The sequence below is a fragment of the Chelonia mydas genome, chromosome 5 (assembly GCF_015237465.2).
Source record: "Chelonia mydas isolate rCheMyd1 chromosome 5, rCheMyd1.pri.v2, whole genome shotgun sequence".
Taxonomy (NCBI): Eukaryota; Metazoa; Chordata; order Testudines; family Cheloniidae; genus Chelonia; species Chelonia mydas.
Window position 1 is genome coordinate 106,261,419 of NC_051245.2, and position 22,509 is coordinate 106,283,927.

The following is a 22,509-nucleotide window of genomic DNA, read 5'->3' on the forward strand; positions in this document are numbered from 1 at the left end:
GGTCCAACTGTGAAGAAATATGTTTATCATGGCACCAAATGCAGAATTGTGTCCACTTCTGTGTGTGTTTTGTGTGTGCTTAGTCTGCGACTGTTCAATAGTATGTCTTTCACCTCTTCAGAAGAGTCTTTGTTGACACCCATTAGCCATGGAGTAACCCGTCCTTGAGTTGGAGAAGGGCTAGGTTGGGGTGATGGATGCGTCCTGAGTCAGAAAGTGAGGTATCATTGAAAGGATTTGAAGTGGTTTCACTGCCATCTGTCTCAGGTCTGGGAACCAAGTTTGTCTGGGCCATGTGGGTGTGATGAGAATAACCCTGGATTTGTCCTGCCTAATCTTGTGATGACCCGACTCAAAAGTGGAATCAGAGGGAATGCATACATTAGTGGCGCTTCCTATTTTATGAGGAAAGCGCTGCCCAAGGAGTGGCATCCCAGTACAGCTCCGGAGCAGTATTGTGGGCACTTTGCGTTCTGAGCTGTTGCAAATAGATCTATAATGAAGAACCCCCATAGGTTGAATATGACTGTGAGAGTTGCATGATCCACCTTCCACTCATGAATTTGTGAGAAGTCTCTGCTCAGCTGGTCCACTGTTGTGTTCTGACATCCGGGCAAGTAAGATGCTGAAATATCTATGTTGTTGGTGATGCATCAGTTCCAGAGGCGTATTGCCTCTGTGCACAGAACGTATGATCGTGCTCCCCATTAGCGGTTTATATAAAACATGAATGCTATATTGTCTGTAAGAATCTTGATGGTCATGTTTTGGATTAAAGGAAGGAAGTGCTCGCATGCATTTCTGACAGCCCTTAATTCCAGTATGTTTATGTGCAGGTTGGATTCCGATGGAGACCAGCGACCCTGGATTGTGTTTTCACATAAATGAGCTCCCCATCCCACAAGGGAGGTGTCCATAGTGATCACTGTAGTAAGAGCTTTCTGTTGAAAGGGGACACCTGAGCAGACGTTTTGTGATTGTGTCCACCATGTGAGCGAGTCCTTTACCCTGTGGGGCATAGTGAGACATCTGTTGAGAGAATGTTTGTGTGCTATGTAGACAGTGCAAAGCCAGGCCTGTAAGCATCTCATGTGTAGCCTGGCATACTTTATGATGAACGTCAACGCAGCCATGCGCGCCAGAAGTTGTAAGCATGTTCTGGTGGATGTTTGTGGACTGTGCGTGATCGTTGTAATCAAATTGATTAGGGTGAGAAAGCGGTGTTGGGGTAACCTTGCTGTTGCGGTGAGGCAACTGAGATAGGCGACTATAAAATTCCAGTTGTTGGACAGGAACCTTGTGGACTTCTGCGCATTTATCTGTAGCCTGAAATCTGTAAAGAGGGTTATCATGGTTTGTGTGGTGTTTAGTTCTGCCCATTGTGTTGGTGCCCTTAAAAGACAGTCATCTAGGTATAGAAAAATCATCACCCCCTGTCTGCGGAGGCGAGCTGCAACGATGGCAAGAACCTTGGAAAAGACCTTTGGGGCAGTTGACAGGCTGAAGGGGAGTACTCTGTATTGGAAATGTTGGTGCCCCAGGGTGAATTGCACAAATCATCTGTGCACTGGATGAATGGTAACATGAAAGTAAGCGTCTTGGAGATCGAGGACCGAGAGCCAGTCTCCTTTCTCTAATGCCAGAATTATTGTTGATAGAGTCACCATTTTGAAATGCTGCTTTCTCACAAATTTGTTGAGTTTTCGTAAATCCAGGATGGGTCTCCATCCGCTGGTCTTTTTCTGAGTGAGAAAATAATGGGAATAAATCCCTCTCCCTGTGTTGAGCTGGTACTGGTTCCATGGCACCTAATTGTAAGAGGTGGTTTATTTCCTGTTGTAAAAGGGGCTCGTGAGAGGGGTCCCTGAAGAGGGACGGAGAAGGGGGGGTGAGTAAGTGAAATAGAAATGAAGGGGTTGAGTAACACTTCTGGATAATTTCCAGAACCCATTTGTCTGTAGTGATGGTGTTCCAGACTGGGTAGTATGGTGACAGATGGTCTCCAAATGGGCTAGAGATCAGGTTTAGTTCCGGGATCAAAGAATGTGGAGGTCTCATGCCCTTGACCAAAGCTTCAAAATGATTATCTGGAAGTAGATGGTTGAGATGTGGAAGGCTGGTCTTCGCATCTTGCCTGTCTTTGTTTACAGCATTGGTCATACCGTCTTTGAGGCTGGGTGTATGTGGCAGTTCGAAATTGATGGTTGTAAAATCAGCCCTGTTTCTTTTTGTTCGCAGGAACATAGATACCCAGGGTTTTTAAGGTGGCCCTGGAATCCTCCAGGGTATCTAAAGACACATCTCTGTTTTCCTCAGAAAATTTCTGACCCTCGAAGGGTAAAGTCCTTGCTGTGGCCTGGACCTCTCTAGGGAACCCAGAGAGGTGGAGGCAGGATGCCCAATGTATGACCACGGACGTAGCGGTGGAGAAGGCTGTCATGTCTGCAGAGTTGAGAGAGGCCTGTAGGGCCATCCTGGCGATGCGAGACCCTTCGGAGATGTTAGCCTTATACTGTTCCTTTTTGTCACCTGATAAAAGTTGACATTTTAGTGAACAGATTGTGCGTGTATTTGGCTAGTAAGGCTGAATAATTAGTTATGCGAAATTGGAGTGTAGCTGAGGAATACACTTTCCATCCAAAAAGGTTTAGCCTTTGCCAGTCCTTATCGTAAGGGGCGGTTCCAGCCCCTTTTGCTAGCACATAATAATTCTTGTCAGATCTCTTACACGAAGGTGGGGCTGTGGCAGGTATCTGCCAGATTATTTTTGCAGGGTCCATTATGGCAGCATTAATAGACAGTGCAATGTTTGCTGATGGAGATGCCTGGAGGATATCTGTAAGCTTGTGAAGGGTCTCTGGTACCTCTGCTAAGGAAATGTCCAGGGATTCAGCTACCCCTTTGAATAGACCCTGGAAGGATTTGAAATTGTCCCCTAAGTGTGTGTGTGTGTGTGTGTGGGGGGGGGGGGGTTGGCCTTATTGCTTGGTCTGGCAATAAAGATGAAATGCGGGTCAGTGGCAGGTGTGTCCTCGGGTTCTTCTATCTCCTCCTCCTGCGTCTCTGAGGGAGCTGGGGCAGGTGGTAAAGCGGATTGCTTTGTTCTAGAACTTGGTAGATTGGGGGGGTCTGAGGCTCTGGGCCCTATCTGGATCCCAGTATGCCAGTTCGGTTGAAAAGTCATAGGAGGTGGTACCCATGGTTGAGCCTGCCTGCCTCGCATATCAGCAGATGTTTGATGCTGAGAGGACTCTGGCTTAGGGGAGGAGTGGCGAGGGGTGTATATCCCTGCCTCAGAGGATATTTGTTTTGAGAAAGAAGGAAGATAAGGCCGTATTCGTTTCCCTCTTCTTGTTGTCTTGAAGCTGGAGACGCACCTGGGAGACGGGGGGCGGGGTGGGAGAGGGGGAATTGAGGAGAGAGAGAGAGAAACAGCTAACAGAATTTTTTTTTTTAAGGTTTTAAGTAAACTATAAATTAAAGGGTAAATAACTAAATGAAAAGGCTAATAAGGCTGGGAAAAACAGAAAACTACTGAGCTATCCAAGGTTAAAAGAGGCACTGCTGTTGCTCCGACTCAAGCCAAAGGTGCTAGAGAAGTAACTGGGGGATGGTTGGCTGTGCACACTAGGTAACTGCTCCAAGTGATGCGAGATGGCTGCCACCCGTGTGTGGTCCGCAGGGGCACTGCTACTACAAATCTCTGATTACAAGCGCAGGGCGCTAAAACACCTCAAGGGACAGTCCTTGAAGAAAAAGCATCTGACCAACTCAACAATCTGGTCCTCCGCACTCCAAAACCACCTACTGTCATTAGAATTAGTGTGCATGTGGTTATTCAGAAACAGAAGAGTTCTAAGGATCGCTAAATCAAGCAAAAGAATTCAAGGTTAGATTAGTGTGAAATGCAAAGAAATCTCAAGGAAATAAGTAGAAAAGCTACAGTTAGCTTATAATTTTAAGAGCTGAAGCAAGGGATGCAGCACAGGTGTTGCATTCGGTCTCTGGTGGTGGGGTGCTGACTGTCTTCTTATTTTGGCAACAAGTCTGAAAGAGCAGCTTGCCTGCAATCTCCAAGGAAAAGAAGATGCTGCAATGACTAAGGCTGTTATGAGAGGCATGAAGAGATATCAGTGAGAGCTGAGTGAATCCTGCAGACCAATCTAAAGAAGCACTTGAAAAAATGACCCCACCTGGGTGAATGCCTGCTAAGAGGAATACATCTTTCATAAAGATACTTTTTAAATTAACATAACTGACTACTTGAAGAAAAGCATTAAAAGAAAAGATAATGTGCACCAAACAACAAATTGTGCTAGAAGATGGAATCATCGTGAACTAACTTATGATGGAACAAACATATTGAAAGAATATTTTCCCTTTGCTTAGACCGTAGATTTGAGTTTTCCAATCGACAAACACCAATTTGTAATTCTCAGGACTAACTCTGAAGCATGGAGCAGAAATCTCTTGTTCAATTACTTTCTTGTGGCTAGCAGAAGTGATGTCTAATCAATAGAGCTCTACTTAATACCTGAATTATAATGAACGCAAGCATACGGTCATATCTGCACAGTGCATCGTTTCCAACCTTTCAGTGCATTGCAATGTAGAAGGAGAGAGCAATTAAGAAGAAAGAGGAAAAAAACCTTAGTGGCCCTTCTGAACTTGCAGCCATAGCTGTTATCTCAGAATACAAGAGAGCATACTGCTGTACCTTAGTACTTGAACAAAACATCAGTCTTTTATTTCTTTCATCTGTCTACCATCCTTTCACTGTGCATATGGAAATGACAGGTGAGCCCTTGTGAAGTATCAAATACCAACATTTCATAAGGAATGCTAAATATTTTTAAATTAACGTTTCTATTTACTGTTTGCCCAGACAACAAGGCTGGCTATACTGTATATAGGTTATCAGTCTCATTATGATTTTACTTTTGGCCAACTTTTTTAAAAATTATTTTTAATCTAGAATTTTGATGTGATTAAATGTACGTGATTAGGGTTTGTTTGTTTGTAAATCTAGCCTGGAAATTATTTGAATAATCTGGGTTCAGTTTAGTTGTTCTATTTCCCCTTCTATCTTTCTTTGATTAAAAAGATTTCTCTGTGTGAGAGATTAAAAAGAAAGTTGCATTATGCTACCTCTGGGGAAATAACCCAAATTCTCATCAGTGCCTTGATGAATCTGGCTAAGCAGATTTTTTGGCAGATTATGTATTTTCTGCCCAATTTGTCAGATACCTAAAAAAGTGATGTGATGAAAAGAAAGCATCTGACAACAATTTTGGAACTCATGATAACTGGAGAGGGAATAATATGAAAGGATCAAGAGCGACTGTCCAATCTATTTCCAAGTTTGTGGTGTTTTAGAGGCAGATATATGCATAATTAGATCACACTATGAAATTTACCATTTCCCTTAGTCCTCATCATTACCACCACAAGGAACGTTCAGAGAACAAGGTTTAGCAAATCAAATCTGACTACTCTCCTTTCTCCCCAAGAAGCTGCTAGCTAAATGATCTGATGTATAATTTGACAGAAAATTAAATATTCTAATAAAAATCCTGAACTTTATAAGAGGTCACACTTTGCCTTATTATTATGGTTGCCTATTTCAGTATCTCAGTTTTATTTACGCTTCCATTCAGAAAAGCATTTAAGTATCTTAGATACAAAAACGATTTCTTACCGCAATTGCCTAACGGGATTATTTTAATTTCTGTGTTTATTTCCATGAAGAGGATAAGAAGTTTTTTACAATATTCTAATATGCAGAATTTGTTACAACTGCAAATTATACTTTCAAAAATAATGCCATCAATTCCCTTTAGTAATACTGTATGTTACTTATTTAAATAAAAATATTTACTACTCATTTTGAAGTTTATGTTGGGATAAACAAAAAAAGATACCTGGTGAGACAGGTGGGGCTCTGATTATTTTTCATAAGTAAATTTGTGAAGATGCAGGGTGTAAAACAAATTTACTCCTTATGCTTTAGACCATGTCATAAAAAGGACTGGATGGTTTCAATCATAATTTTTAAATAAAGTTGTGTTTTTGAAATTACCTGGAAGACAAAATGCTTCAAAGATAGAGTAGGATGTTAACTATATGAAATAAATATAGACCACATTTCTAGAAAAAATAAAATAAAGGGTTTAGCAGGTAATAGAGTAATAATTTAGAAATCGAAAAGACCTCTTAGATGATCTAGTCTACTAACCTCCATTCAAGGACTGTGTATAATTGCTTTCTACAGTTTAATTTCCAGAACTTTATGCAGCTTTCTAAGGGTAGATTTACCTATATTTGGATGGGGGTAGAGAAGGCAGAAAACTGGGGGGAGTGGGTGGGGGTGAGAGAGGAATAAGAGTAAGGGAGAGACAGATGGACAGAATGTTGCCTGAATACATTTTCTAATAATTTTCTATTTTTGCAGTACACACACACAAAATACCATGATCATTTTCTGTTTTATTCTGTCCAGGTACAGGCGATTGCCTTAAAATACTGATTTCCAGCTCTGGCCCTGATTGTTGCTTTGGTAAACTTAATTACAAGGATTTATAGTTCTTTGATTACATTTCTGGTGTGTCTGAAAAATAGGTAAAGCCCTCATTATTTGACTAATCAAAACAGTATTTAATAGATTATCTGATTAAACATATGACTGCAAATATTTGTAATGATAAGATACTTAATTATTGAGACAAAAAGCATTTTAGATCAGAGTTATATCATTTGTGTATTGATGATAGCATAAGAAAATGTGTGACGTACATGAAAAAGTAGTGGATTAAAATTGCAAAGTGGGGAAAGAATAGCAAAACTGCAATTAAGTATTTTGAATATATTTATTCCTTATTTCCAGAATAGTTAATTATGTAAATGTAGTATTCTTTATATACTTCATCATTGAGAATGAGTATCTGAGTCACTGTTTATACAACAAAAATGCAGGGATTTTATCTGCTGATCTAAATTTCTTTTCTTTTCTTGTATGTTTTTCAGTTTAAAATTTTCAATTACCATGCATTGTTAAATAAAATATTAATCTCCTAAATAAAAACTGAGATTCCCCAAGGGGACAAGTAAAATCCCCCAAGGGGACAACAATATTACACAAAATTCATTTGGATAAATTCAACTTTTTCTTCATTTCCCTAAGTAATGGGAATTAAAACAATCAAACAAAAACACACAGGAAAAATAAGGAACATAAACACAAGTTATCCTCTTTTTAAAAGAAAAACAAATCTAATGAAATGAACAATGTCCCTCTTAATTTGTCAAGGCAAGTGTTTGTCAAAAAAGGTCAAATACTGATATATAAGAATTTACAAGTTATTTTCAGGAGTTCACTGTTTACAACTAACAACAAAAAGCAGGTGCTGAAAGCCATTTTCCACTTGGTGATGAAAAGGAGATGAACTGTAACAACACACAATACAGTAAAAAGAAAAGGAGTACTTGTGGCACCTTAGAGACTGACCAATTTATTTGAGCATAAGCTTTTGTGAGCTACAGCTCACTTCATCGGATGCATACTGTGGAAAGTGTAGAAGATCTTTTTATACACACAAAGCATGAAAAAATACCTCCCCCCACCCCACTCTCCTGCTGGTAATAGCTTATCTAAAGTGACCACTCTCCTTACCATGTGTATGATAATCAAGTTGGGCCATTTCCAGCACAAATCCAGGTTTTCTCTCCCCCCCCCTCACAAACCCACTCTCCAATGCCATCCATAGCCTCAGAAACAACTCTGACATCATAATCAAAAAGGCTGACAAAGGAGGTGCTGGCGTCATCATGAATAGGTCGGAATATGAACAAGAGGCTGCTCGGCAGCTCTCCAACACCACTTTCTACAAGCCATCACCCTCTGATCCCACTGAGAGTTACCAAAAGAAACTACAGCATTTGCTCAAGAAACTCCCTGAAAAAGCACAAGATCAAATCCGCACAGACACACCCCTGGAACCCCGACCTGGGATATTCTATCTACTACCCAAGATCCATAAACCTGGAAATCCTGGGCGCCCTATCATCTCAGGCATTGGCACCCTGACAGCAGGATTGTCTGGTTATGTAGACTCCCTCCTCAGGCCCTATGCTACCAGCACTCCCAGCTACCTTCGAGACACCACTGACTTCCTGAGGAAACTACAACCCATCGGTGATCTTCCTGATAACACCATCCTGGCCACTATGGATGTAGAAGCCCTCTACACCAACATTCCACACAAAGATGGACTACAAGCCATCAAGAACACTATCCCCGATAATGTCACGGCTAACCTGGTGGCTGAACTTTGTGACTTTGTCCTTACCCATAACTATTTTACATTTGGGGACAATGTATACCTTCAAATCAGCGGCACTGCTATGGGTACCCGCATGGCCCCATAGTATGCCAACATTTTTATGGCTGACTTCGAACAACGCTTCCTCAGCTCTCGTCCCCTAACGCCCCTACTCTACTTGCGCTATATTGATGACATCTTCATCATCTGGACCCATGGAAAAGAAGCCCTTGAGGAATTCCCCCATGATTTCAACAATTTCCATCCCACCATCAATCTCAGCCTGGTCCAGTCCACACAAGAGATCCACTTCCTGGACACTACAGTGCTAATAAACGATGGTCACATAAACACCACCCTATACCGGAAACCTACTGACCGCTATTCCTACCTACATGCCTCCAGCTTTCACCCTGACCACACCACACGATCCATTGTCTACAGCCAAGCTCTGCGATACAACCGCATTTGCTCCAACCCCTCAGACAGAGACAAACACCTACAAGATCTCTATCAAGCATTCTTACAACTACGATACCCACCTGCAGAAGTGAAGAAACAGATTGATAGAGCCAGAAGAGTTCCCAGAAATCACCTACTACAGGACACGCCTAACAAAGAAAATAACAGAACGCCATTAGCCGTCACCTTCAGCCCCCAACTAAAACCCCTCCAACGCATTATTAAGGATCTACAACCTATCCTGAAGGATGACCCAACACTCTCACAAATCTTGGGAGACAGGCCAATCCTTGCCTACAGACAGCCCCCCAACCTCAAGCAAATACTCACCAGCAACCACATACCACACAACAGAACCACTAACCCAGGAACCTATCCTTGCAACAAAGCCCGTTGCCAACTGTGCCCACATATCTATTCAGGGGACACCATCACAGGGCCTAATAACATCAGCCACACTATCAGAGGCTCGTTCACCTGCACATCCACCAATGTGATATATGCCATCATGTGCCAGCAATGCCCCTCTGCCATGTACATTGGTCAAACTGGACAGTCTCTACGTAAAAGAATAAATGGACACAAATCAGATGTCAAGAATTATAACATTCATAAACCAGTCGGAGAACACTTCAATCTCTCTGGTCACGCGATTACAGACATGAAAGTTGCGATATTACAACAAAAAAAGTCATATCCAGACTCCAACGAGAGACTGCTGAATTGGAATTCATTTGCAAATTGGATACAATGAACTTGGGCTTGAATAGAGACTGGGAGTGGCTTAGTCATTATGCAAGGTAACCTATTTCCCCATGTTTTTTCCTACCCTCTCCCCCCCCCCAGACATTCTTGTTAAACCCTGGATTTGTGCTGGAAATGGCCCACCTTGATTATCATACACATTGTAAGGAGAGTGGTCACTTTAGATAAGCTATTACCAGCAGGTGAGTGGGGTGGGGGGAGGTATTTTTTCATGCTTTGTGTGTATAAAAAGATCTTCTACATTTTCCACAGTATGCATCTGATGAAGTGAACTGTAGCTCACGAAAACTTATGCTCAGATAAATTGGTTAGTCTCTAAGGTGCCACAAGTACTCCTTTTCTTTTTGCGAATACAGACTAACACGGCTGTAACTCTGAAACACAATACAGTAGTTAACCTAAATGATCACATTAAAATGCTTATAAAGGACAAGAGGTTAGATGGATGGTCAAGGCATCACAAAGAACAACAGACCAAGCTACTCAACACCAGGTGCTAAAATATTTTCTCTTCCAGCCCTTCCCAGAGTAAATAAAGAGAAAACATCTCTACCCCATCCACACAGTATTGATATCCAATGATATTGGCATATCACTGTACACTGTTTAAAGAATTAATTAACAGGAAAGCCTGGCAGCATTAATCAAATTACTAAAGTCACCGCCCATTAAATTTATGATAATATAAGCATCAACATTTAGCAGAGACCACACAATATTTATCAGAACTACGGTAATCTATCCAATATGTAACTCAATGACTGGAGAAATATTAAATAGCTAGCATGGAAAACAACATATCATCTGTGTAATACTGCTATATTATGTAATATAGAAAGACATGAAATTGCTGGGCTGTGCTGAAAAACTGAACAAAAATCCTTTAATTCTATATTAATCATTTGTAAGAACATACGGAAAAATGAAAACACATCCCGTTTGGTATTTTAAATAAAAACAATCAAAGGTAATCCTTTAAAATTAGGGTTCAGATTAGTCTCCGCAAAGGATGCAGTTCAATTGAAACATCTGGTAGTGTTATGTTGCGAGACAGATCTTTTTTAACTTTGGAAATGAGATTAGTAGATCCGTTATGTGTAAGTGTCCAAGTAATTTCTAATTATTTTATCTGGGTCACAGATAATCCGCTTTTACTGGCCTCCCACTATGACATCAGAGGATCCTGCTGAAGCGATTATCCTGTTACCTTCCACCAACCATGGGAAGATGGGATTTTCCGTGTGTGTGTGTGTGTGTGTGTGTGTGTGTGTGTGTGTGTGTGTGTGTGTGTGTGTGTGTGTGTGTGTGTGTGTGTGTGTGTGTGTGTTTTTTTATATATATAAATAAAATATATAAAAATGAATGAAAGAGAAGTGGCCGATCGCTTCAGGCAGATGGCTGCCAATGGTCAGAGTTGTGCTCTGGCAATCTTGGACTAATGCTGTTCTAACTTGCATTAGGAGCTGAAAAAACAGCTCCTGCCTAACTCCAGGATTTTGAGAAAGGATAACAGGGAGGAGGCAGAAAGCCACCTCTTTCCCCATCCATCTCCCTCCTTCAGGTGTTCAGTAATGACACTCACATGCACCTGAAGATCAAATACAATACTTTGTAATGGCTTGTAACTTTCTCTTATGACTAGAGCTGGTCATTTTTTAAAATTTTTGTATAAATCCATCTAATTTTGTAAAACCAATTTTCTTAATTGTGAAATGTTTACTGCTTTTTAAACAAGTTCTAGTTAAGATAATATTTAGCTCAATCCACAATGAAGAGCAGTATAAAAAAGTGCCACCTCATTCATCTGCCCATTGTATTCATTCAGAATTTCTCTTCTCAGTGTATTGACAAAAATACATGTTCAGTTGTTTTTACTCCTGTTAGCCTTGTAGAACTGGCATAGCTAAGAGAGCTATGAATTATATTCCATTTGTGCCTCATTAACAAGACTGCTTATTAAGTTCCAATCACTTACACCTTGCAAACCTATTAAAGAGAATGCAGTTGCACGGAATCACTGTGGGCGTAATCTATAAAGACAATGAAGTTGCAGGGGTTTAGTTTGAGGGCCTGATTCTTTATTTCTGGTGATAAACAAGAAGGTAAGAATCCTGCTACATTACAGATCCCATGATGAGTCTGCAGGGTTGGCAGTAAAAATTAATTGAATCTTATTTAGATGAAGTTAAAATTAATCATTTCAGCATACTTGCATTATCCCTTCTCAACAACCAACACGGACTATTGGCTTTGGTTTCTATAAAGTTATAGGACGATGATTGAGCTTTTTTTTAGCAGATTGTATTATGCAGAGGTGCTAGTTTGTTTGGATTATGGAGCAGGTTAGAATTATTTAAGTTTGTAACTCAGTTTCCTTTGTAAACCTGATTTCAGCATCCCTTCTAAAAAAAGGGAAAGAAGAGTGAAACTTTAGTTTGCTGAACTCATCTAGTCACAATTTGCACAGAGGATCCAGCACAGAGCCTTGGAAAAAGGGCAGGAATTCTGCCTGTTCTGCTTCACCACTCTCCAAAGGCCTCTGCTCTAGCCAATCCCACTTACACCCACTCTTGTGCATCTCTGTAAATCACAAGAGAGCTCTCCAGGGGGCAGATGCTAATGTAGCATAAATACCTTAAACTGTGACTTCCCGTTCTTTCAGATGTTTGGGTTTCTTTTAAATTTAGCCTCAGCTCTGAATTTCCTGGCTTAATGATTGCCTCTTGCTAACTACAACTCCTATCAGGACTTTTACCCTTAATTTATTAAAACAGCTCTTTAAAAATAAATTTGCGTTTTATCGATTTCATATCACATTTGCTCAGTTTACAAGTATTCATTATTCTACAACACTGCCCAATAGCATGCGAGGCACTCCACAGTACAGCTTAGAACACACCAACTCTTTGCTCAAAAGACCTTACAATCTGATTTCACGCAGTGGAATGAAGGGGGCAAACTAAACAACAAAGTGGACTTGGGTATGAAAGAACAAGGTACAGCAAAAAGGAAATTTTCCAACTTGAATGAACATGAACACAAAATATCTGCTAATAATAAGAAACCAAGCTTCTGCAAACTTAACAATAGAAAACTTCAAAATATATGCTTTTATTAAACATTTAATAAAAGCTTCTTCTACCCAGAATGTATAATTAACTCATAGCCTCAAAGTGTAATTGAGGCCAAAATACTGTAAAATTTTAAAAAGGGTAACACATTTGCATACCTTTTATTGCATTATAGATCCACTGTTACACTACATAGGAAAAAATTAATGATATAAACTCTTAACAGGGCAAAAGCCATTCACTAACTGATGGAAATAAGGAAAATATTTCCCCTATGGGTTGGTTATTCCATAACTGTTCCACTACGGAAAACTCAAAGTTTTCTTACACTTTCCCCTCCTACAGAGTACTGCCAGACAAAGATGGACTACTAATACAACAGTTCCTCTGTTCATATATTTTTATTGATTTTATATATGGTCCACACTGCCTGACAGTATGCAAATATATAATTGAGTTACAATACACTGATAAACTATCTGAAAAATCAAACAACGAAATACTTACAGTGAAAATACCCACGAGCTGAGTGTAAAAGAGTCCACTTATTCCACCTAACATTATTATGCCCATGAAGGTCGATATTCTTAGCAAGGCAAGTTCATGTCTAAATACAAAGAGATCCTATGAACAAAGGGAAACAGAAAAGACTGTTTAGTTTTCAAAAATTACATGAAGAAAATGATTCCTGAACAAAGCAATAACATTAGATAAGAAGTGATTCATTTATGATAATAATAAGATAGACATTTATGACTAAAGCAATGCATTTATATGAGCTCAGTGGTATTTTTTCAATGCATAAATGCTAAAAACTCAAAACCTATAAAATATGTGTTTTCTATTTATACATTCAGACATACAAAAAGGTGTGCTAGATTTTCAAAAAACTCAATCCACTATTTAAGGTTTGGTAGTATAGTAAGCCCTGCCAGTTTATTCCTGGCTTTTCCGCAGCAAAGCATGCCACATGCTATTCTGTACGCACTTGTCTTCACAAGGAAACTTTCTCTGCTATAAGGCTTCCGTATCTTGGCTCTAGCCATAGTCTATTACATTATTTTAATAACACTTCTTAAAAAAAAAAAAACACTTAGAGCTTGACTCAAAGATGGCACTGTAATAAAATAAAAATATAGAGTTAGGGCTGTCAAGCAATTAAAAAAATAATCATGATTAATCGTGCTGTTAAACAATAATAGAATACCATTTATTTCAGGGTGGATAAAAAACAATGATTTTTTTTTCAAAAAAATAAAAAAAAAACAGATTTTTTTATTTAAATCAAATTTTTTTGATAAAATGCATTTTGATTAAAAAAGATAGTTTTAATTAAGATACATTATAGCTCAAAGATATCTCATCATGAAATAGGGATTATAAATTCTAATTCTATAGTATGAGACAATATATTCATGTAATGTTTAAGAAAAATTTTGTAAATGAGTTCCAATAGTTCATGGATTAGGGACTCAATTTTATGGGGTTCCAGGGGCTTCTGTACAGATTATTTAGGTTAATTTTTCTATGTACCCAATGGGACTCAGTGCTCAGTCTAGAAGATACCATCAGAGATGCTTAGTTTTGCAGTTCTCAAACTGTAGATTTGTGACTCCAGAGATAACATGCTTGTTAACAGCAAAAATGTTTTTAAATAAATAAATAAAATACGGGGTGAGAAGTAACCAACCTCAACCCTATTGTCCCTCTGCAAATTTGTGTACACAGAGTCAATCCCTTACCTCTCTCTAAAAGTGCAAAGTTTCAAAAAGTTCAATGAATAGAAGATCGTTGGGGGCGGAATAGATCTGGACAAGGAGAAGAAGTCTGGAGATAAATGTGAGAAGGGAAGGATAGGCAGCAGAAACAAAAGTGAAACTCTTTGAGCAGCAGATTCCAGAAGACTTGAGGTCTTTCTGAGTGTAGCCTTCATTGATTTGAGATCTACCATACCGTTCTCTCACTAGAAGGGAAAACCTATAATGGCAGCAGGCCATAAAAGAGACCCAGTCTGGGAATATTTTAATGAAGTTCCTCTACCTGTTGGTAAGACAGGTGTGCGTGCAAAATGCAAACAGTGCAACAAAGAAATGCAAGGCCTGGTCGCCTGAATAAAACAACATCATGAGAAGTGTTCCTTCTCAGGAGGAAGCTGCGTTGAAGATGATGAAAGAAACATGTCTGAACATGCAGGATCTTCAGGTTGTTAAACTTTTTTATTTCATACTTCTTTCTTAATGACTGCCTGTCTTCCTTCTGGACTATTCTTGAATTCTCATGTTTGAGCAAAAAATATAGTTGTTACTCTACAGTACTATCATTTTAGATGAAGTTGTGATAAAAAAATAAATAGATGAAATAGGCAGATCTTCCTTTTACAATTTCACCTTTAAAGTAGTACTGCCAGTGAATGCAATGAGTAATACTAAATGAGCAGTATGGTAATAATAATTAAATAATTGCATTGACTTATTTTGTTTAGGAGAATCTCAACATACAGGATTCTGAAGACTATCCACCTTCAAGATCACCATCATTTTCTATAGTTTCAGAGTTATCTGCCAATGATAGTGTTTCAGTCACATCATGTATGTCACATAGCTACAGTATATCGCCTGTAGCAAAAAGAAAAAAAAAATCTCCATCATCCAGAAACAACCATAGATAAATTTGTGATAACAACAACTAGCAGATTACAAAAAGAGGTAATTGATGAAAAAATTGCCTGGTTTATTTATACAACAAACTCTCCTTTCTGTACGATTGAGAACCCACACTTCATTAACATGGTTCAATTATTAAGACCAGGATACAGTCCACCCAACAGAGCAGATGTCACAGACAAATTGCTGGATAAAGTGTTAACCTGAGTGGAGCAATGTCCAAAATGATCCTGTTGTATGTGCTTGTATGACAACAGAAGAAGGGAATGTCTTCCTTACAGAAACAATTGATACATCAGAAAATGCACACACACAGCAGAATACTTACAAAAAGTAGCAATAAAAGCTATAACAAACTGTGAAAAAAAATTCAAATGTCTAGTATGCAGCTTGGTCACAGACAATGCTGCAAATGTATCCAAGATTAGAAGAAATAATTTAGGAGAGAGATCCAAGCTAACAACATATGGCTGCAGTGCTCATTTGATGCATCTCCTAGCCAAAGACTTCAGAGTTCCAGAAATAAAGGTTAATGTTGTTGAAATTGCAAAATACTTCCATAACAACCACGCTTGCAGCAGCTGCTCTGAAAAAAGTGGAAGGAACCAAGTTAACTCTCCCACAAGACGTGCGATGGAACTCAATAGTGGACTGTTTTGACCACTATATCAAGAACTGGCCTAATCTGATGACAGTTCGTGAACAAAATCATGAAAAAATAGATGTCCCTGTCACAGCCAAAGTTCTCAACATTGGTCTTAAGAGAAATGTTGAACACATGCCGAGTACCCTGAAGCCTAGTTCTGCAGCCTTGAACAAAATGCAAGGAAACAGCTGTTTTATTGTTGACACTGTTGAAATTTGGAAGGAACTTAAAAAGAGAAATATGCAATGACAGAGTTAAATTACAAGCACTAAAAGAACTAATGGAACAAGCACTATCTCCAGCGCATTTTCTTGCAAATATTCTCAATACTCGGTTTTGTTTAACTAACAATTTTAAAATGCTATTTTTGTACATTTTTCACTGAATTCCAATTTCCATCCAAATGTACCTTGACACAAATCAACAGTAAAACATTAATCTAGTAAATCAGAAATGTGTCATTCACTATTTTCTAACATAATAAAAATATAAATATCAGCAAGCTGAATAAATGTATAAGCTATATAATTGCTTAAATAAATCACACAGATACAGTGTATCCTCCTGTTTAGAAAAAAGTTGCACCAAATTTAGTATAAAGTTTATCTTTAATTGCAAAATACATGTTTTAATGGTTATATCACCCTGATAATCAATTTTTCTTTAGGAAAATAACTAAAAAGTACACATACAAAAAATTAATTATTTAAATCAAGGTTTCCTGATTGCTAATTTTAATCATGATTAAAATTGGTGATTTAAATCAAACTAAACATAATTTCAAGTTTATTTCCTAATGCTGACACTTAAGACAGACATGTTCTTCCAGGGTTTATAACTGAAGAATTCCAGTGCTGTTTGTGAGATTAAGAACTAGAAAGAACTTTTTATTATTTATGTTACATTAGTACCCAACAGTGGTGACAAGAGCACAAACTAAATGGTGGGACTGAGGCTGGAAGTTCCATGCCCCGCAAAAATATTTCTGATCCCACCCACACAAAATCATTTCTCATCCCAAATAAAATTAACCAACTAAACAAACTGGGAATTCCCTCCCACAAGATCGCCTCTCTGCTGTAACTCCTACCATTGCTCCACTACTATTGAAAATAAGCAGGCAACCTCTTTCACTCTGTTCCTTACCCTCCCATCTCTTTGGTTTAGTGACAAGCCCCACATTTCACATACTGCTCATTGCAAAAGCCCCATGTCCCCCACTCTTCCTTTTATTTATTTATATATATATATATACACACACACATATATATATACACACACACCCATATACACACACACACCCCTACCCTGTCAGAGGCTTCTTATTCCCTCTTTTCTTGTTGTTCTCAGGCCCCTACCCACTGCCTCCAAGTCACAGGCTGGCCAGTTCATCACTCTCTCTACCTCAGGGTATGTCTACACAGCAAAGAAAAACCCGCAGCTGGCTCATGCCAGGAGGCTCAGGCTCCTGGGGCTTGGGCTGTAGGACTGTTTCATTGCTGTGTAGACTTCCAGGCTCAGGTTGGAACCCAAGCTGGGACTCTCCCACCACTCCAGGGTCCCTGTGTAGACGTACCCATAGGCCTTGTGATCAGTAGGAAAAACACATGTTCTTGCGATGTGGTTAGCGAACGTGGTTAAAATCCTAATGAAGACAAGGCAGTTTGCAGTTTACATATGTTAGCGCCTCGAATGGCTAAAGTGTTAAAACTACAAAATGCCTTGTTTTTAACTCATGTTAATTACCCTGTGTTCGCTAAAATGCAGTAAGAACACACTTTTTTCTCTATTGAAGACAAGACCTATGATATGCCACTAAAAATGCTAGAATCTTCCCAGCTTTCCTCTCCTTGTTACTCTTTCTACTGAAGAGAAAGAAGAAAGGTATCTGCCACAAAGTAGAGGGGATTAGCTCTACTAGCTTCTTTTTACTAGCCATCACTGTTCTCAAGAGATCCAACAAAGATCCATCATTCTAGGTACTATACAACTGAGAGAAACTGATTTAGGGCCTTAAATTTGCAAAGGGATCCACATGGGCAGACCCATATTCCTGCACAGAACCCCACTTGTGTCTGCCAACATTGGAACCCTTTGCAAATCTGGCTTTAACAGTAAAAATAACAGTTTAGTTTCTCTGCCCTTCCTGGAAACAGAAAAACAACAATATAAAGGGAAAAAAGAAAGCCTACACTTTAAAATTCAGATTAAATAATCTAAAGTATTAATAATGTAGTTAGGATTTTAGATACGTAGATTCCCCCAATTTATTTTATTATTTCTTTGCAGTAAGTATGAAGTAGCAATTTTTCCAAACAAAACTAGCCAAGATTACAAAATTGCCAGTTTAAAGCTATTCAAAAATTAAAGCAACCAATACTGGTTAAAATAAAGTCTAATCAATTTTGGACAGATCTTCACCTCATTCAAGCAGTGGTCAGGACTCTCCTTGCCTCTATGCAACACGAGTGCCATGCAACCACAATTTGACCCCAAAGGTTCACTTACCCAATCACATTCCATAACATGCTCAAGGACAATGCTTCACAAATAGATCATGGAGTTTCATAGCTTGTAAGTCATTATCACATTAACACAGTGGCTCCCCAACAGCCTGTTCCTCCCCATCACCACACAGATTCCTATGGTTCTCGGATTCCTTGTACAAAAATATGGACAAACCTGCGAAGCAGTGGCAAGAAACTTGGGCTGAAAGACTGACAGAACAAATGTCTGTAGGCTTATGCTGAAGTGTATTACAGGCCAAGAGATATTCCTTCTCCATCTTAATAACAGTTGCCAAAGACATTCTGAAAAGAACCATTCAGGGTGGTGAACAGATTCAAACACGCATGCTTGAAATCCACAGCAGAATCCAGCATCATTCACTGCAAAACAGTTTTCATCCTTTTCCAAGATCATCCACATCTGGGGAAGGAGACTAGCCACACATGACACACAGTGTCAAGGATATGGCCAGTTCCTTTCCCCAATTCAGCCCAGGCTCACTAAGGAAGTCCCAGATATACTGAGAGAGACCTGCAAATTATACCTTTGTCTTGCCCCTCTTAGATGGGGAGTCTAGAGCAACAGAAACGCTTTTGACCGAGACTGCCAGCAACTCAAAGAAAAAAATAAAATACATCGAACATACTCTAGTCTGTCAGTCCCTAAAAAGAAATGTTCCCTGATGCATCAGATCTTGCCAGCCACCACCGACTATCAAATAGCTCTTCCCTGAGTAAATGTTTGTTTCAAAGCTAGCTAAAAACTGACTCCAAACATCTGTCTACAGGCAATAACTAGATCCTTCTCATTCAGATTTCAAACTGGGATTAAGAACAGAAACAAAAACAGAAACTATGTTTCTGCTTTACCCATGGAAATCTCTCATACTCTTGGACCTCTATCTACCAGAGAACACTTTTATCCCACCTTAGAGTGGCAGTAGGGGTCCAGACAAAAAAAAACACACACACAGAATCCTTCCTCAAGGGTTGTACTCAGAGTTAATGATTGGCAACAGTGCTTCTGCTATCAAACCCTTGCCTTGAAGAAGCACAGAACTATAATCTCTCCTTTGATCTAATTGATATTTACATGCAGGTGTTTGGAGATTGTAAGATTTGTAAGATTTCAACTGCCAACAATATCCACTGAACACAATTCTGTCATTCACAACCTACCATATCTTCATCATCTCCCAATTATCCCAGCATCTGGGCAAGATCAGCACATGGATGAGGAAAAACTGGATGACGAGATTATGCTGGTAGACACAGACACAGACACAGACACAGACACACACAGAAGGCTGTCCACTGAAATGTTGTCTACACTAGGCAAAGACTGACGTCCATATATTGTGAAAACATTCTGCAGTTTGGGGGTGCAGTTTTGACACTATGGCTTAGAATTGGAGTCTCACCTAGCTGCATCTGCACCAAATGAATTCTAACATCTTTAATTGGCTAGGAGACAGTGTCCCATCCTTGTAGATGATGACTTGGCTTCAATCTACACGCACTCATTATCTCCCAACCAGATTACTGCAATGCAATTTATTCCAACATCAAAATATCAACTCTGAAAATAACTCAGAGGTGCAGAATGCCGGAGCACGCTTCCACAACAACACTGGTTAGCAAGGCTGTTTACTTCATTAGCTTCCTACAGATCACCACACTAAGCAGGATGGCCTCTTATTGTCCAGACAAGCTTACAGGGTCAGGGAGGCACTGGGGTTAAATGGCAAGCAGCTAAAGGTCACCCATGCAAGGTCAGCATGGGTGAGAAGCAGGCCTCTTTTTACTTTGCCTTTCATACAACCCTACCCTCTATTTCTATGATAATTATTGTTTCCATGGGGTATCTATTTCTCGTTACTCTGTCTGTATTGCCAACTGTGATAAGGCAGGGTGCTACAGTCCCAGCTCCTGGGGATGCAGCACCTCGCAACTTGAAAGCAATTGTATGAGACCCTGCTATTGGCAAATCCTTGCAGTTGAACAGTACACTTAATTTGTTGATGATTTTTACGATTACAACTTGTAAATTGGCCCTAGCAGCATGGATCAGATTCCCCTTTATAGAGAGAAAAATGAATGGGGATTGAATCAGGTAGATAGTGCTCCCAACCCTATAGAGGTCAGGGGTTGAGATAATGCCTTTTTTGTGCAAATTCCGCATCAGCCTTGGATTTGTAATGAGGCCTGTGGACTGGCACAAGGCCTGGTGGTTGCTACATGCAGTGGGTTGACTGCCTACCCATACATCAGGTCTTAGAAAAATGCAGGCTTGATAGACATAGGCAAGGCTATGATGCTCATGACTTTGAGCAAAGGAGGGAAAGCTGGTGACAGCTCAAAGCCTGTAGGCGATATCTTTTCAAAGTTAAAGGTTCAATAAAGTTGCAGCCACTTAGCCAAAAGATTTTTAATTCTTGTCTTGTCTGCACACTTATTTGGCCACTGTCACTCGCAAGTTTAGGTCCTTATTTTTAAGGCTTTGCGTGCTCTGGGTTGAGGATTCCTAAAAAAGCAACTTTATCCTTTGGGGATCAGGACTATCCTCAGCTACTCCAATTGTACTTTCAGTATCATGTGTGGGAGACAGAGCTTTCAGAAGAACTGGCCCCAGGCTCTGAGATTTACTCATATAGGTACTTAGAATGAGAACAAGCCTGACAAATTTACAATCAAAATGGAATCTCACTTCTTTGATCTCACTTTCCTGTTAACACATAATATATATAAAAATTAATATGCCAACAGAAGAAAGTAAAACACATACACATGACTTTTCCCTCTGGGGGAGGGATGAAGAGGAAACCTCACATGACACTGCTAGTCTGCTTGTTTATTTTCAATTCTGGAAGTCTCTCAGATATCATGGTGATGAGCTCAATATAATAACCTGGATAGAAGAAGATAGGATAGAATAGAGAACAAAACCACAGACAGTCAGATAAACAAGCCAGATATCTCTAATAAAAAAAAAAAGTTTACCAAAGAGTAATATAATTTGTCACTCTTAGCATAAAAATGAAAACACAAACGACTATTAATCTACCTGTTTTACCTATAGCCAGACAGCAGCCTTTCAATATATCCTTTCCCCAAAACACTATTTTCTATTATAGCATATTTTATCTTCTTTCCTAGGTTATTCAGGATTCCTAAATAGTGCTTACAATTATACTGGAGGGAGGGATCAGAACTCTTACATCCTGTAAATTGTAATTATGACCCTAAAACAGCCAGTTTACTATAACACTCAAGGTAGAATTTCACATCTCATTTTCCAAAATAGTGTGTCATAGTCTTAGGGTACGTCTACACTACCCGCCGAATCAGCGGGTAGTGATCGATCTATCGCGTCTACTGTGGGCGCGACAAATCGATCCCCGATCGCTCTGCCGTCGACTCCTGTACTCCACTGTGGCGAGAGGCAGAAGCGGAGTCGACAGGGGAGTGGCGGCAGTCGACCCCGCGCCGTAAGGACGCGAGGTAAGTCGATCTAAGATATGTCGACTTCAGCTACGCTATTCTCATAGCTGAAGTTGCGTATCTTAGGTTGATCCCCATCCCAGTGTAGACCAGGACTTAGAACAAACAATTAATAGAGGTAGATACGTTATTTATCCTATTAAAGGGATTTTTATTGAAACAGTTATTTGACATCCCATCTGTTTGGAAGCTTAAAGCATGATTTAAACTTACTGGCTTCAGTTTTAATATATTTGTATACTTTGCTCTTACAAACATTAATGTACTGCCTCACAACCCTTTCCTTTTCAAATCCTCTGTGAAGTAATGTCATGTCCTTTTTATGGATGGGGAAAACTGAGGCCTAGGTAGGTCAGATAATAAATACCTTGCTCTTATGTTGTGCTTTTCCCATCAGCAGATCTCAGCACACTTTACAAAAGATGTCAGCATCATTATCCACATTTTACAGATGGAGAAACTGAGGCACAAAGAGGTGTAGTGACTTGCCCAAGTCACCCAGCAGGCCAGTGGCAGTCAGGAATAGAACCCAAGTCTCCTGAGTCCCAGTCCACTGCTCTATTCACTAAGGGCATG

The 22,509-nt window shown here is 39.5% G+C and overlaps 1 protein-coding gene across 8 annotated transcripts in view; it reads right to left on the reverse strand.

The window, feature by feature from the left end:
* The window catches only part of ZDHHC21 (zinc finger DHHC-type palmitoyltransferase 21), a 67,862-nt gene that overhangs the window by 20,434 nt on the left and 24,919 nt on the right, over window positions 1-22,509 (reverse strand). For 6 of the 8 annotated variants that reach the window (XM_007053429.4, XM_027823890.3, XM_027823903.3 and 3 more), the window contains one exon: window positions 13,124-13,240. In XM_007053429.4, the coding sequence (XP_007053491.2) occupies window positions 13,124-13,240 (117 nt within the window). Of the gene's footprint in view, window positions 1-12,739; window positions 13,241-21,217; window positions 21,341-22,509 lie in introns of those variants that run through there. The other 2 variants (XR_006291068.1, XM_043547196.1) reach the window with 2 other exon arrangements.